This window comes from Mizuhopecten yessoensis, unplaced genomic scaffold (genome assembly GCF_002113885.1).
Source record: "Mizuhopecten yessoensis strain PY_sf001 unplaced genomic scaffold, ASM211388v2 scaffold10621, whole genome shotgun sequence".
NCBI classification, from domain to species: domain Eukaryota; kingdom Metazoa; phylum Mollusca; class Bivalvia; order Pectinida; family Pectinidae; genus Mizuhopecten; species Mizuhopecten yessoensis.
The window spans coordinates 836,659-852,212 of NW_018408638.1; the positions used below are offsets into that span (position 1 = coordinate 836,659).

Sequence of the window (15,554 nt, forward strand, 5' to 3'; positions counted from 1 at the left end):
ATAAAGGAGGAACAATAGCGGTCCCAAGCAAGTTCCCTGGGGGACACCCGAGTCAACTGCTGCTGTGTCTGATGTTTCTCCATCCACCACTACCCGTTGTTCTCTGTCCGAAAGAAAAGCACTGATCCATGTTTTCACATTTCCTCTGATGCCGTAATAGTCCAATTTGTTAGCAAGCCTTCGATGGGGGACCTTATCGAAGGCTTTGCTAAAGTCCATAATAATCAGGTCAATCTGCTCACCGGTGTCTAATTTGGCGGATATGTCTTGGACTAGTGATATGAGTTGAGTTTCACAGGACCTTTTAGATCTAAAACCGTGTTGACTTTCATGTAGAATTTCATTGGCTGTCAGATGGTCCATGATGTTACTGACCAGGATGTGCTCGAAGGTCTTACTTAGTATACAAGTCAGGGACACAGGCCTGTAGTTGGACGCTTTGTATCTCTCGCCTTTTTTGAATATGGGTGTAACGTTCGCAGATTTCCAGTCAGATGGTGGATGTCCTTGTTGCAGTGACAGTTGAAATATTTTTGACACAAGAGAGGAGAGTGATTTGCACAGTTTTGTCTGAGGACCTGTGTCTGTGTCTTAATAATTTTGCGCTCGCTGGCTGCATATCACAAATTTGTTTATGTCATCAGTTGCAGTATTCTTGGTAGTGAGAGTGTAGCGGGACTGGAGTCGGTCATTAATTCGCCTTAGACAGGTCAAGTACACTCTGCCGATTGAGCTATAGCTATAAGCTTATACACCTATAAATTATAGCTGTATTGAGCTATATTTTCTTAGATTTCAATTTTCATTGAATTAAAGCAAAGTCGCATAAAACAATAAGGTTTATCATGGTAATGTTGACTACAAAAAGCATACAGTTAGATGTTTATTTTCATTTTTGATAAATGCGAAATTTCCGATTTTTTTACATCATTAATTTTTAAAAAGAATCCTTATATTTAATGTCTTTTGTTATCACCCTAATGATACAATCTTCTTTTAAAAGCAAATTTGTTTCGTTTTTCTTAAAAAAGAAAATCACTTGAAAATAGCTCAAACGACATATTTCAGATAGGTCAATATAGCTATTATAGGTCTTTACAGCTATATAGCTCTATCGGCAGAGTGTACTGGACCTGTTAGACCAGGCCTAGGTAGCTCAATTGGTAGAGGGTTCCAGGTTCAAATCCCAGTCTGCCTCTGGCTGTGCATTTTTCCTCGTTTCTCGTAGGTCCGACATCAATAGAAAGCTTGAAGCTTGTTGTGATGCCTCTTTGTATTTACAATTACTTGGTTGTTTCGAGGTTTTCTGACCAGTTACAGTGGTGCATGTGACCAACCCTTATCCTTCATGTCAAGTACAATCACAAACTTTTGTATTGTTGTACTAGATATGCTGGTGAGAGGACAACTGTTAGGCTAGGCCTAGTTATTATTACCATGCTGCTAAAATCACATCAGGATCTATAATGTAGGCCAGATGAGGGTCTGCCTTTGTATGGCAATCTGGAATCCAACAATGTAACTTAAATGTACTAACCTCATCAAAACTGCCATTGGCAATGTCTACTGGAAAAAATATGTGAAACACCTACACCAAGGAAAATGTTGTACCTACACCATGCTCATTGCATCAGTTCACAATGTTTTTGACTTGGTGCCCATGGACACTCTGGCAGTGAGGAAAGCCACCGTCAAAGCAAAGCTTCTTGCTGGGTCATACACGCTTCAAGGCACCAGAGCGAAGTACCTCAAGAACTGCAACCCATTATGTCTCATGTGCCAAGCCAGTAGTGAGGATATCTGACATATTGTACTACGGTGCCCAGCACTGGAACCTGTCAGGAGTCAGTACATACCGCTCATACATCAATAAATCATTGACAACTGTGACCATATAGTTTGCTCAACACTCATAAGAGATGCTGACAAGTTTTTACAGGCTGTTCTTGACGTAACCAATCCTCTTCTACCGCTAACCCTACAGAGCGAAGAAACTGCTATAAGAGAGAGAACATTTCTAGAAATATATGTGTTATGCCCTACACCTCCGTTGATGTACTTTGCTGGACATTGCCACTGGAGTGAGTATTTAGACTGTTGTGCCTGACCTCTGCCATTTAATGCTTCAAGAGACTCTAGACAAGTAATAAAAATTGCTATTCCTGTATATACATATCTCCACTCATTCGATGCACATAAGTACATACACTGGTAGTTAGATCTAATTAACCCTGTACATAATAACTGAGATATAGGTTGTTTAAACTGTCTCTTTCGCTTCACATTATAGTTCACCCAAAATTAGTCTACAAAGGTCATTGATTCAGCTCTACTTTCCCATATACTACTCAGCAAATATTGCAATACAGACTTATATAGGGTACATATACATTTTGTATGTCTCCCACTTCAGCTTTACAGCTTCAAACCGCCAGTCAAATATAGTGTATCTGGCTTCAGAATCAATGTACAGCCTCACAAGCTGGTTCTCCTACAAGAGAAGGGAGTTACTACTACTACTACTACTACCACTTGACAACTTCCGGTGGGCAGACTGTTCCAAATCCTAATGGTGTGAAGCATGAACACAAGACCACAACTACCAGCGTGTAATTCGTCAAATCATAATTAATGATGTCTGTTAATTATCAAGGCTTCAATCTACCTTTTGATTTTCATAGGTGACCGACAATAACACCAAAACGGCCCCACCAAAATAAGAAATACAAACACAGAATTTCAGACAGAAGCTTTGTATTCAGCAAAATGCCAAACATCTGCTGACCTACCTTTGCTGCATTGTTTATGGCATAGCTAACTTATTTCTAGCATTAGCGGGGCAGTCTTCGTTGATCAGGCTGTCGATTGTAGAGAACAATTAAAAGCTAGTCTAATGAGGATAGTCTAATTGGAAAGGGGAGAAGAGGTTATCAATTTGTAAGAACTTGATGTTCCAGTTGTATTTACATGTACCTCTTAATAAGTAACGGTCAAATGCATGCGTAACGGTCCGGTTATGCTAAAACAGCCTGGGGGAGAACACTGTACCTGAAACATACATATTTGTTTTTACCTTAGAAATTAAGAAATATACCTTTTTGTTTACCAAGTAGTTGCAAGTGTGCTGTAAAGATACATTTCCCATAGCAGTATCACAGTATACACAGTGTACTGAGCTACGTATAAATAGATGGGCACAGAAACTTGTGGTGAAATTAATGTTGTTAATGACAGTAACTAGATGGAATTAAAGAGTTTAGACTAATTAAACATTGCTGATAAACAACATAGAGCACATTGGTGTTTTATTTTGATCTAATTTGTTTATTTGGCAAATTTTACCTGGAGGACTAAGAAACTGGTCATCTGATGATATGCATTCTCAGTTCCAGGGAAAAACAATTGTGAACTTAATATTTACAGAGGCAGATGTTTCTGCGCTTTTTTTTTTTAATTGAAAACTGAAGATTATTGATTATTATCCAAAACTCACATTCAGTCATATTGCGTAAAAAATGCTTACTGTATAGTTATAAGATAATAATGTACACATATGAAGTTATTTTTATTTCTTCCCGTCACACTCAGATTTCTCCATCAGTCTTATAGTACAGTATTTGGCGTAAATCACCTAGCGATGGACAATTGAGCCAGGGGAGATAATTCTAATTATAACAGTCCATTTTTAGCTCACCTGGTCCGAAGGACCATGGTGAGTTTATGCCATACCGCAGCATCCATCGTCCGTCCGTCAACTTTTCCTAAAAATCGCTGCTAGTCATGAACGAATGAGCAGATTTTGACCAAATTTGGTCAGAAGCATTCCTGGGTAAAGGGGAACCAATTTTGTATAAACCTGGGGGCTGAGGGGCGGGGCCCAATAGGGGAAATATAGCAATTTGTTTAAAATCCTTCTTCTGTAGGAATGAAAGGATTTGGTCCATTTTTGGTGTGGAGCATCATTGGGTGTAGGGGAACCAATTCTGTTTAAACGGTGGATGTGACGTGGCCCTCCTGGGACCTGAGGGGCGGGGCCCAAAAGGGGAACTAGAGGTAAAACCTTTAAAATCCTTCTTCCACCATAGGGATTAAGGGATTTTATCCTAATTTAGTCTGGAGCATCCTTTGGCAAAAGGGACTCAAATTTGTATAAACAGCGAGTGTGGCCCCCCTGGGGGCAGAAGTGAGGGGCTCAATAGGGGAAACATAGCAAATTCTTCAAAATCCTTCTTCTTCTGTAGGAATGACAGGATTTTGTCCAAATATGGTATGAAGCATCCTTGGGTGAAGGGAAACCAATTTTGTATAAACAGTGTGTCTGACCCCCCTGGAGAGGCAGGGCCCAATAGGGGAAATAGAGGTAAAACCTTCAAAATCCTTCTTTTACCATAGGGATTAATGAATTTTATCCAAATTTAGTCTGGAGCATCCTTGAGCCATGGGGACTCACTTTTGTATAATTGGTGGGTATAACTCCCCCCCCCCCCCCCCCCTCCCTGTGGTCACAGGGAGTTAGAAGTTAGAACCTGGGCTCTCCCTGTGGTCACAGGAAGTTTGAACCTGGGCCCTCCCTGTGGTCACAGGATGTTAGAACCTGGGTTGTAGCACAGGCACCTGCATCTTGTATTCTTGTATGTAAAGATGTAAAAAAAATATGAAGGTGTAGCACTGACTCCTAAAACAAGACCTGGGGGCGGGGGGGGGGGGGCTTCAGTTCAGCTTTCAGTTCAATCCAACAGATATATTAAATATATGCGTGGTAAAATAACATATAACATACTTTGATTAAACATCCGTAAATATCAATACATGTAGTTGATTTGCAGCGTGTCCGTTTTACAATTTAATAAATCAGGACCAACGGTGATCCAGCTAGGTCCAAAAGACTCAAATCTGGAATAGAAAGTGGCGTTTAACAACGAGCAATCTGATTAGTCGACAGAACTGTTATAAAAGTTTGCCTATTTTGTCGACCAATCAGATTAGGGATATTTTGAAGCTACCAAGACAACAGTTAATAAGTAACTGTTGTATAGTCAATATAGCTCTGATTTCACAATGTGTTGGATTTTTAAATCAAGGCACAAAATGTTTTGAAATTGATTAAATGAAAGTTATCAAATATTTACATAAATTAAGTCTTCCATATTTTTTATTCTTTATATACTTGGAATAGAAATTTAAAAAAACCCACAAAAATACATGTATATGATGAATAGATTACAATGCCACACCAACACAAACTCTAATACCTGCCATAGAGTCGCTTGACTTCAGCAAACAGCTCCTATAGTTGAAGGAATGTTACTGGAAAGACAATGAATTTCCAGCTTATGAAATGGAAACTGCTCTGACACTCTACATTACTTATAATGATGAACTGATTTTGTTTTTCACTTCAGGCTGGCCCGTTTTGGAAGCTGCTGTTTGAGTTACTGTATTTTCTGAAGTATGGTGTGATTGATGATGTGACCATCAAGGCATATTCTGAACTTACTCAAGGTATGGTATAAACCTGTTCCTCAGTACACAAGCACATCATAACATCAACTCACAACCTGTTTAAATCAGCACTCGAAGCAACTCGTATATGTATTCTGCTGGACAAAGACTTTTTAACTTCATCTCAGCATAGATGATCTCAATGTAAACCTAACTTAGTGTGTTTGTGGTTATGAACAGCCGCTGATATTTTTGGGTTGATGGCAGTTAAAATGGCAATTCTGTCATGTGGTTGGCTGAAACATTTTAAATTCCACCAGGTCAGTTTCAACTAAATATTGTTAGTTGTTCCTGTTATTGCCCTTATAAAATGTTGTTATTTGTTATTTAGGTCAATAACAACATCGTGGTAGAAGAATATTTGTTAGAACTCCCGTCGAAACTAGCTAATGTCTACTGTAAATTTAGAACATGTAATGTTAACTTACTATTAGAATACAACAGAAGGAATAACATCCCTAGAGAAGGAATTTAATGTATTTATAATCTTTGTAACCTTAATGAAATTGGGACTAATTACATTTAAGTTCAATACTCTATTCAATTATGTAATTAATGACTAATTTGTCTTACCAGTCAAATTTACCAAGGTTATAATTGAGGAAATGAACTCTACTAATTAGTACCCTTACATAGTTAGAAATGTTTTGTATGTAAATAAAGTCTTCGTCATTGGCCTGAAACAAAGTTAACGAAATCATTTCTACTTCTTGCCTAGTTGAGATATTAAAGTTGAGATAAGAAACCGGTGAGGGATCATCATATAAGCTCATAGGTGGGGTTTTTTTGTTTACAGAAGAACTGGCTGTGTATGTGAAGAAGAGTATGCAGAGTCGAGGTTTCTACTCCAAGGAATTTTCTATACTGCCCAATGACATGAGTTCAGGCAGTAGGGAACTGTTACTGGCCTTTGCCTGGCTCATGTGTAAAGAGAATGTTATCGTCAAATTTATGGAACAGTGTTCCTCCCCAGTAGATGAAAACACACTCTCCGTGTATGAGGTAAGTTTCCAGGACCAGAATACTACAGAAACATGAATTCTTGGACAGTATGCTATAGAAACAGGGAATCCATGTATACATCTTATGTAATTTTATATAAATTATACAGATAATTATATAACATGTTACCTGGATTTGAATACATGGAAAAATGCTACCTTGACGTTAGCAAAGCACACATTTGATGTTTATTTCTTTAACTAAGTTATTGATACAACAAGAAACAAATCTTTGTAAGCTAGTATAGTTCCAAGCACAAACTCTCGGATCAAAAATGAACAAAGACCTCATTTTAGTATACATGTATATAAATGCTATGCCTTCCCAAGAGATACTCAAAATTTGGCAAATATAGGTAATAGATTTATCATTATATGAGGTTTGGCCTAGACAAATTGATGCCTGGTGAACCAAGGGGCATAACTCTGTATGTAGTTATCAAAGAACAAAGAGTTCTAATGTGTGCCACATTTTTCTCACATGGTGTGGCTTGCCCCTTCACAGATTGCAAAAGCAAAGAATTATACACAAAATAAACATATTTCTTATAAAATCTTTTTCGTTTTATACAAAAACGCCCCTGCAACTTACAGTGAACTGACCTCTTGATTATATATAAAGTGGGGAGTTTGAACTACTGATCATAATATTTATTATGTTAATACATTTCTGAAACATTATTAATGAAATAAGTTCACAACGTTTTAACTTCCTCAAAAGTGCCACACCTTGCGATTGTCTGTGTGTGCGAAAGAAACATACATTTGGTAGGAATATAATTTTTCAAGCCTGATATAGTAATACAGAAGAAAGGTGTTGGGATTAGCCGCTTTCAAAAACTTCCATTCAATATTTATGAAACATTCTGAATTGATAGAAGATACTTTTCTAAGTATAATGTTTATTGTTTGAGGTATTGAAGTTTCTGTATCATTATTACGAATTATATTCCTGTAACATCACCTCTATATTATTGTCCTTTGATGATCTCGTGTTATGCAAAGAGGGAGGAGAGCTTTTTTTTTATCTAAACATATTTTATTGCCCAAAATAAAGCAAATGTATTGGGCACAAGTTATTTCACCAATATGTACGCCCTCTCCAGGAGAGTTATAAGACACTGATCCCATCATGTTCCTAGATGTATACCACTAATTATAAATATGCTGCTGAAGCTGCTGAGAGTCGAACCCCTGCCTACTAGCTATAGCACACTAGAATTCAAACCACTAATTATCAAAAGATGGTTTGGATCCAACATTGCAACCAATGAAAGGTTTTTAATTCAGATTTTCACTGATTGTTTGATAATGTACCGGTATGCATAACCAGTCAAATTGTATTTCATCAGTGTAAAATATTATTACAGTACCCTGTCAAAGTGATATTTCAGTGTGTAAATTCAAACATGTAAATAAAGGTTATAATTTTCATTGTTTCCCAAATTTTAAAACTGAAATATTGGATTTGCACATGCTGGAATTAAATCAGAGCTGTTCCTTTGACTAGTGTCAAGTTGGCACAACGTTTTTCCTATTCCAATACACTGCACAACACTTTTTTAGCAAGACTTAAACGTTAGGGGTTATATAAGGCATAAATCACAAATTCTAACTCCTTTTGTATAGCAAGCCTCTAACATTTTGAGGGTCAAAAGTCATTTAAGGAGGCCATATGCCCCCATATGGAGGTAAGCTGAAACCCTGCACATGTGTTTACATATTCATTAGAGGCTATATGGCGGTAAGCTGAAACCCTGCACAAGTGTTTACATATTCATTAGAGGCTCTATGGAGGTAAACTGAAACCCTGCACATGTGTTTACATATTCATTAGAGACTGTATGGAGGTAAGCTGAAACCCTGCACAAGTGTTTACATATTCATTAGACACTTAACATGCTTTCAGTATACACATTTGTACAGTGTATCTTGCTGCATTTATTTGTCAGTTTGATTTGGAAGAGAATATCCACTCCAACTACCTAGCTTCCAGCCATTCACTCAATCCAGTACAGAAAGTCCAACATCTGCAGCTCCTCAACGGCAAGATGAGGTACAGTCTGAAACGGCTGTATGGTCTTCATAGAGAGAAGATCAAGCTTGACCATAAGGTTAGTGATTTGTACCTGGTATGTAGTCTAATCATTTTCAATAAGATTCATCAGCTTGGAAATATGTAATACCGAAGTTTTCCTTTATACACAAACAATGTACATGTGGACCAATGTGTCAAGCCTACCAGTGACCAATTCCATACAGTGTGTAAACTCTCTATTGATAAGTGAAACGTCCTGTGTCGAGTGACATAAGACATATACAAATTTGTCACACATTGCACAGGGAAACAATACAAATCGCTCACTCATTCATAGCTTGACAAAGGAAGCAGTCGGTCTTGAAACATTGCGACACGTTTAATACATACATTGTTTGTGTGTAAAGTAAAACTTTGGTATTAGTCAGAATCATACCTAGCATTTATTGAAGTATTGAACTGCTTTCAGTTGGCATTCATAGGCAATATAAAACATCTGTGACAGTGTTAATAGGTTTAGTGTGCAGGTTGAGGGTATGTGAAAGTGTTTTAATGTAAAGTTCGACAATAAATGTCTGACATTGTTCTACAAGTATTAACGATAAAAAGACAGTGATTGGTTGGTGATGATAGACATGTTTGCTATTCCACAGGTCCATGAATGTACCCAGGGTGTCTCTCTGTCCCCCAGACTGTCACACCTCACAGCCCTGGAGGTCCACATGCTGAAACATCCAGAACTGTTGAAAAAGGTAGACCTCATAAGTTAGGCAGTTCCAAAGCTAATAGAAAAAGACGTCTAGGGCAGGTTTTCATAAGTCCCATATAAAACGGAATAGCATCATAATTTATCATATACTCAAGCTGCTACAGGTATGCAGTTTAATAAGACCGACAGAAAAGTAACATGTACCGGGTAATATCACCAAATGTACATGTGATGTCACAAGGATTAGTCATCGTATGTACATGGTAAAGGCAAAATTGTTAAGCAAAAGATGTCCTTTACTTTTGGTGTTTAGGTTGAGCTAGCATATGATAAACAATTCTCAAACTTATTGCCATTCATTCGACTTTAATGAAAGTTGTTGCATGTCGTAATAATGACATAAAGGGAAACTGTTTGAATGTATAAAGAATTTATCACTTTTGGGGAAACAAAACTATTTCACATGCATTTTGTGTCCAACCGTGATTTTTGAACCCTTGAAGATATGTACCACCATACAATGTGACAAGTAATTATAACACATCTAGAACCTTCACCTCTAGGATATAGTCACGGTAATATTATGTTCACTAAGGTACATGAACTATGAAACTTTACTAGGGGGAGGTAAAGGACATTTGATTTTTGATTTGATTTGGTTTTATTTAATCATTTTTTGGAAAAAAGAAACCACCAGAAAACAAAACAGGTAGAATAATTAAGCTTTGAGCATGTTGCAAGTCCAAAGGAATTGCCAGTTTTGTTTCCCTAGGATAGTTCCTGATTATTAAAAATAATTGTGAAAATTCAACTGTAAGAATCTATATAGAAAATATATCTGTTCCTGTAGGTATTTCATCTGCTGGAAAAAGACAATGAACGATTGCAAATACTGTTAGTTTGGACTGAACAAGAGGAAAAGTTTTGGAAATGGATGGTAAGACGAATACACTGCAATACATGCTAATCTATGGTTATTAGTACTGTATAGTGGTCGTAAATATTGTGGAAAAGGAAAATAATGTGTTGTAAATGTTTGACCTATAAAGTACTATGAGGGTACTAAGGACATGTTATACATATAGTAACTGTGATGAAAGATAATGTATAATTCAAACTAGAAATATAGTTTTTCCATGATATTTTTTTCTGTCAAGAAATCCTGAATTCAGAAAATGGAAAACATACTGTTACATGGTAATCACACCTCTCCTGTATTTTCTTACAATCAGGAAATGAAACAACATATTAATGATAGGGAATTAAATTAGTATCACTAATTTCTTTACTCAGGAGAGTGTCCTTGACCTGAAAATGCAGGAGATGTCTGTCCATGGAGGTCAAAGTGTGGCCAAACTGCTGTATTACAACATTCCACCTGATAGTGTGAGTGGTATGGAGACAGCCCGCCTACAACTAGAGGAGGCCATAGTGAAGTACGAGTCTATCATAGAACAGCTGGAAGATGTGTGGGAGTCTAAGGTAATGCACAGGTCACACAAAACAAAGCCTCTTTTTGTTCAGCCCTATTGTTACTTTTGAACTTGCTGTTTTAACATTATTTCTGTATGGCCCACTGGGGTTTCAAGATACGTGTAATTACAGAACTATTAAAGATAGTGGAAATTGCTAACAACATAGTATAAAATATCAGTTGAAAGTATTAGATTTATAGTAATTTGAAGGGTGGATAATTTGTATATTAAAACAAACCCAACCTCTGCTAGTGTATAAAGTTTTGGAGTTAAAGCAGCATCCCTGTGTGATAACATTTTTTTTGTAGACAACAGTTGAGATGATTTCTCTACAATGTACTGTGGTTTATTACAGAGAACCATTGTAACAGAGCAGGAACTAGACAACTTGCTAACTTCCATCAACATGGAGATTTCATTACAGCAAGCAAATCTTGCCCTTGACAACACAGAGCAAGTACTGAGGAAATACAAGGATCCTGGACTGTTTTACCAAAGGAACTCCACTAATAGCAGCAAAAAGGTATCTAACCTGCAGGTATCGGGGCATGTGAGGGACCTCTCTTGGCAAGGGGATGGTCCAGACCCACCCACAGACATTCGTTCAGAAATCTCCGTTCTCGAGGCACAACTTAAAAGACTAGAATTAGAGTCTCGGAGTAAACGGTCTCGCTATTGTTCAGATTTGGATACTATATCCAGTAGCATACCTGACTCTATATGTATTCAGCCTAAAGGATATCGGTAATACTAACTGTGGCGAGGGACTTCAGTGTGCGAGTGATCGAGGCATTACTGGGATTGGGAGTGTATAGGACAGTCCTTGTTCTACAAAGTTAGGTGTTCTATAGCAGCACATCAGTCAGAGTCGAGGAAGTCAGAGTCGAGGACAGCCAGGCTGTTATTTCTGGTCCATACTCATTATCTGCATTATAGGTAGCATTATAATTATATGCCTTAACTTGAGCAATTCTGTTGTAACAGAAAACAAAAAGTTTGGTCTATTTATAGCGATTACAGTTAACGGGATGCGTCAATTGTGATCACAGTGATATATGTCATTTGTATGCTTGCACATAGTCCTTAACTACGTTAGATTTTAAAACAAACTTATAAAAAGCATTGCTTACTTGCTATGCATTCTAATCTGTGGGATCTGTTTTAAATACCAGTGTATACTCTCTCCACAACCAGATTTGTTACATGTTTTACTATTGAAAATTATCAGTATTGAACTCTTCAAATATGGAAAATTAGAAATTTTCTAGAACCTGGTCATTAGTTATGTATACCTTGATATACCTGTTAATGTTTTTCTCACAGTTTTAAATTGAACTTTTCCCCCTGTAAACATTTTGTACAGAATATATATAAAGGCCTTCAACTGAATCTTTTTTTTTTTTAAAGGAGGAAAGATATGTTAAAACTGCCACATGTCATACTTAATGTCTGCAAGCAATCAAAGTAATGATTGGTGATTATCCATATATATATATTCATTAACAATGATACTAAACCAACATCTCTGCCATTTAATGGATGGCCTGGGAGTTGATTAAAAGAGACTGATGGCTGATGTGAAGGCAAGGCATTAACACTGTTATATGATTTCACAAATAGAAAGAATTGTAACTAGTTAATCATGTCAGTACAATCCCAGGTGTTTCAGATGATATCAGAAACTATTTCATATTGATATCTATCACATCAGTTGTCATACATTATACAACTGTATATTGTTATCTATCAGACATTATACAACTGTATATAGATATCTATCAAACCAGTTGTCATACAGCTGTATATAGATACCTATCAAACCAGTTGTCATACAGCTGTATATAGATATCTATCAGACCAGTTGTCATACATTTTACAACTGTATATTGTTATCTATCAGACCAGTTGTCATACATTTTACAACTTTATATATATATCTATCACACCAGTTGTCACATTTTACAACTGTATATTGATATCTATCACACCAGGTGTCATACATTATACAACTGTATATTGATATCTATCATACCAGTTGTCACATTATACAACTGTATATTGAAATCTATCACAGCAGTTGTCATACATTATACAACTGTATATTGATATCTATCACACCAGTTGTCACATTATACAACTAAATATTGATATCTATCACACCAGGTGTCGTACATTATACAACTGTTTATTGATATCTATCACACCAGTTGTCACATTATACAACTGTATATTGATATCTATCACAGCAGTTGTCATACATTATACAGCTGTATATAGATATTTATCACACCAGTTGTCACATTATACACCTGTATATTGATATCTATCACACCAGTTGTCATACATTATACAGCTGTTTATTGATATCTATCACACCAGTTGTCATACATTATACAGCTGTATATTGTTATCTATCAGACCAGTTGTCATACATTTTACAACTGTATATTGATATCTATCACACCAGTTGTCATACATTATACAACTAGATAGATATCTATCACACCAGTTGTCATACATTATACAACTATATATCTATCTATCAAACTAGTTATCATACATTATACAGCTGTATATAGATATCTATCAAACCAGTTGTCATACATTATACAACTATATTTATATCTATCACACCTGTTGTCATACATTATACAACTGAATATTGATATCTATCAGACCAGGTGTCATACATTATACAGCTGCGTATTGCAAAAGAGGTGTCTCATCACCACCAGAGTTTTGGAATATAAAAATATAAGTAAAATTACAGGGTTTCCATAAATTATGCTAAGTTATTTAACAAGATTAGCAAACTTTACACACTCAAACTGTCTAGCATGGATACTTTTAGCATGAAAGTATGAGATTGTTACAGGAGCATGTTTGTTTGACAAAGTAGGACCAATATAGTTTGTTGTAGTTATAGTTTAATTATCTGTGATGCATTGGTGTTATCACTCATACTGTGATGTTTAATTTGGAATTTTATGTAGTTTGCTTTCCAGTCAGTTTTGTCAATTTGAACACAGCACCATATGATCAGTCTTCAATAATTTGTGTATCTGATGATGGACTGGCCATGTGTATCCATTAAAGGACTGGCCATGTGTATCCATTGAAGGACTGGCCATGTGTATCCATTGAAGGACTGGCCATGTGAATCCATTGAAGGACTGACCATGTGTATCCGTTGAAGGACTGGCCATATGTTAATGATGTCATAGAACATAAGAAGGTTAATTCAATGTACTGCCAATTTAAAAAGTGTAATGCATAGATAATCATTTTGTATATTAAATGTATCATGTTATATTTATATTTTCACCAGCATTAGGTTAAGTTAAGTTTTTTATATATGTACTTGTGTACAATGTTATATTTGTGGTCAGTAACTGTAGAGTAATATCTCATGTTAATTTGCAGTCTTAAACACTTTCCTAGGGATGCAATGTATGTGTATCTATTATGCATATTCTGGCATACGAGCGCGTAATGTGGTATTTAACAGAAAACAGTGAATTTAATAGCATAATCTTTGGCCTCATATTCTTTACAAGGCAGGGCATCATTTTGAGCTGACGACTCAACAAAGTTTTACCTTTTTTTGCTATATTAACTTATAAATAATCTGACATAAATGCTTACAATTCTGTAGATAAATAGCAAAGATGTACAATGTTCCAAAGCAACAACTTATTCTGCTGTCACTTCATCTGCTAGGAAAGGACAATTCTGATTGGTCAATACAGAAGTGATATTTTCACACGGTGACAAACATCACTTGTAAAATCTGTCACTGCGTGAAAAATATCAGTTTCGTCTGGTTTATAGAATTCAATATGATACTGTTGAAAAATGTAATAAAAAGAACTTCATGATAAGGAGCGTAGTACTTACAGTTACAATGTTTAATGTGTTTATGTTATAACATCATGTTGGGAGCTTCAGATTTGTTGATGATTTACATGTGTATAGACATTCATTAAAAAACATGTATATTGAAGTGTATGTCTATGCTATGATCAAAAATGTGCTGATCATGATCGCTGGTTGTTACCATATTACTGTATAAATATTTGTGTCACTGTAAACAAATCTGTTGCTATAGATGTACTGGATTAAATAGGACACCAGCATGATTAGTATCAGTTTGTTTCACCAGAATAGTGCTAATAGCGGTATTACATTATCAGTATTCATAATGTTATTTTATAAAAGGCTTTCTATGTCAAGAACAAGATAACTTACACATTCAAATTAAGGCATAAAACCATGATTTAACACATTAGACTATATACTGCCCTCATAACAAGCCAACACATTAGACTATACTACCCTCATTACAAGCCAACGCATTACATTATACTGCTCTCATTACAAGCCAACACATTAGACTATACTGCCCTCATTACAAGCCAACACATAGACTATACTGCCCTCATTACAAGTCAACACATTACACTATACTGCCCTCATTACAAGTCAACACATTACACTATACTGCCCTCATTACAAGCCAACACATTACACTATACTGCCCTCATTACAAGCCAACACATTACACTATACTGCCCTCATTACAAGCCAACACATTACACTATACTGCCCTCATTACAAGCCAACACATTACACTATACTGCCCTCATTACAAGCCAACACATTACACTATACTGCCCTCATTACAAGCCAACACATTACACTATACTGCCCTCATTACAAGCCAACACATAACACTATACTGCTCTCATTACAAGCCAACACATTACACTATACTGCCCTCATTACAAGCCAACACATTACACTATACTGCCCTCATTACAAGCCAACAC

General features: G+C 36.3%; 1 protein-coding gene across 2 annotated transcripts in view; it reads left to right on the forward strand.

Moving 5' to 3' along the window:
- LOC110461460 (uncharacterized protein C14orf80 homolog) overlaps positions 1 to 14,960 on the forward strand; it is a 16,056-nt gene extending 1,096 nt beyond the window's left edge. The window contains exons 1-8 of one of the 2 annotated variants that reach the window (XM_021514917.1): positions 1,341 to 2,081; positions 5,403 to 5,502; positions 6,299 to 6,504; positions 8,456 to 8,617; positions 9,195 to 9,293; positions 10,101 to 10,187; positions 10,544 to 10,732; positions 11,081 to 14,960. In XM_021514917.1, the coding sequence (XP_021370592.1) occupies positions 6,328 to 6,504; positions 8,456 to 8,617; positions 9,195 to 9,293; positions 10,101 to 10,187; positions 10,544 to 10,732; positions 11,081 to 11,473 (1,107 nt within the window). In that variant the 5' untranslated portion in view covers positions 1,341 to 2,081; positions 5,403 to 5,502; positions 6,299 to 6,327 and the 3' untranslated portion in view covers positions 11,474 to 14,960. Of the gene's footprint in view, positions 1 to 1,340; positions 2,082 to 5,402; positions 5,503 to 6,298; positions 6,505 to 8,455; positions 8,618 to 9,194; positions 9,294 to 10,100; positions 10,188 to 10,543; positions 10,733 to 11,080 lie in introns of those variants that run through there. The other variant, XM_021514916.1, reaches the window with a different exon arrangement.
- The last annotated feature ends 594 nt before the right edge of the window (positions 14,961 to 15,554 follow it).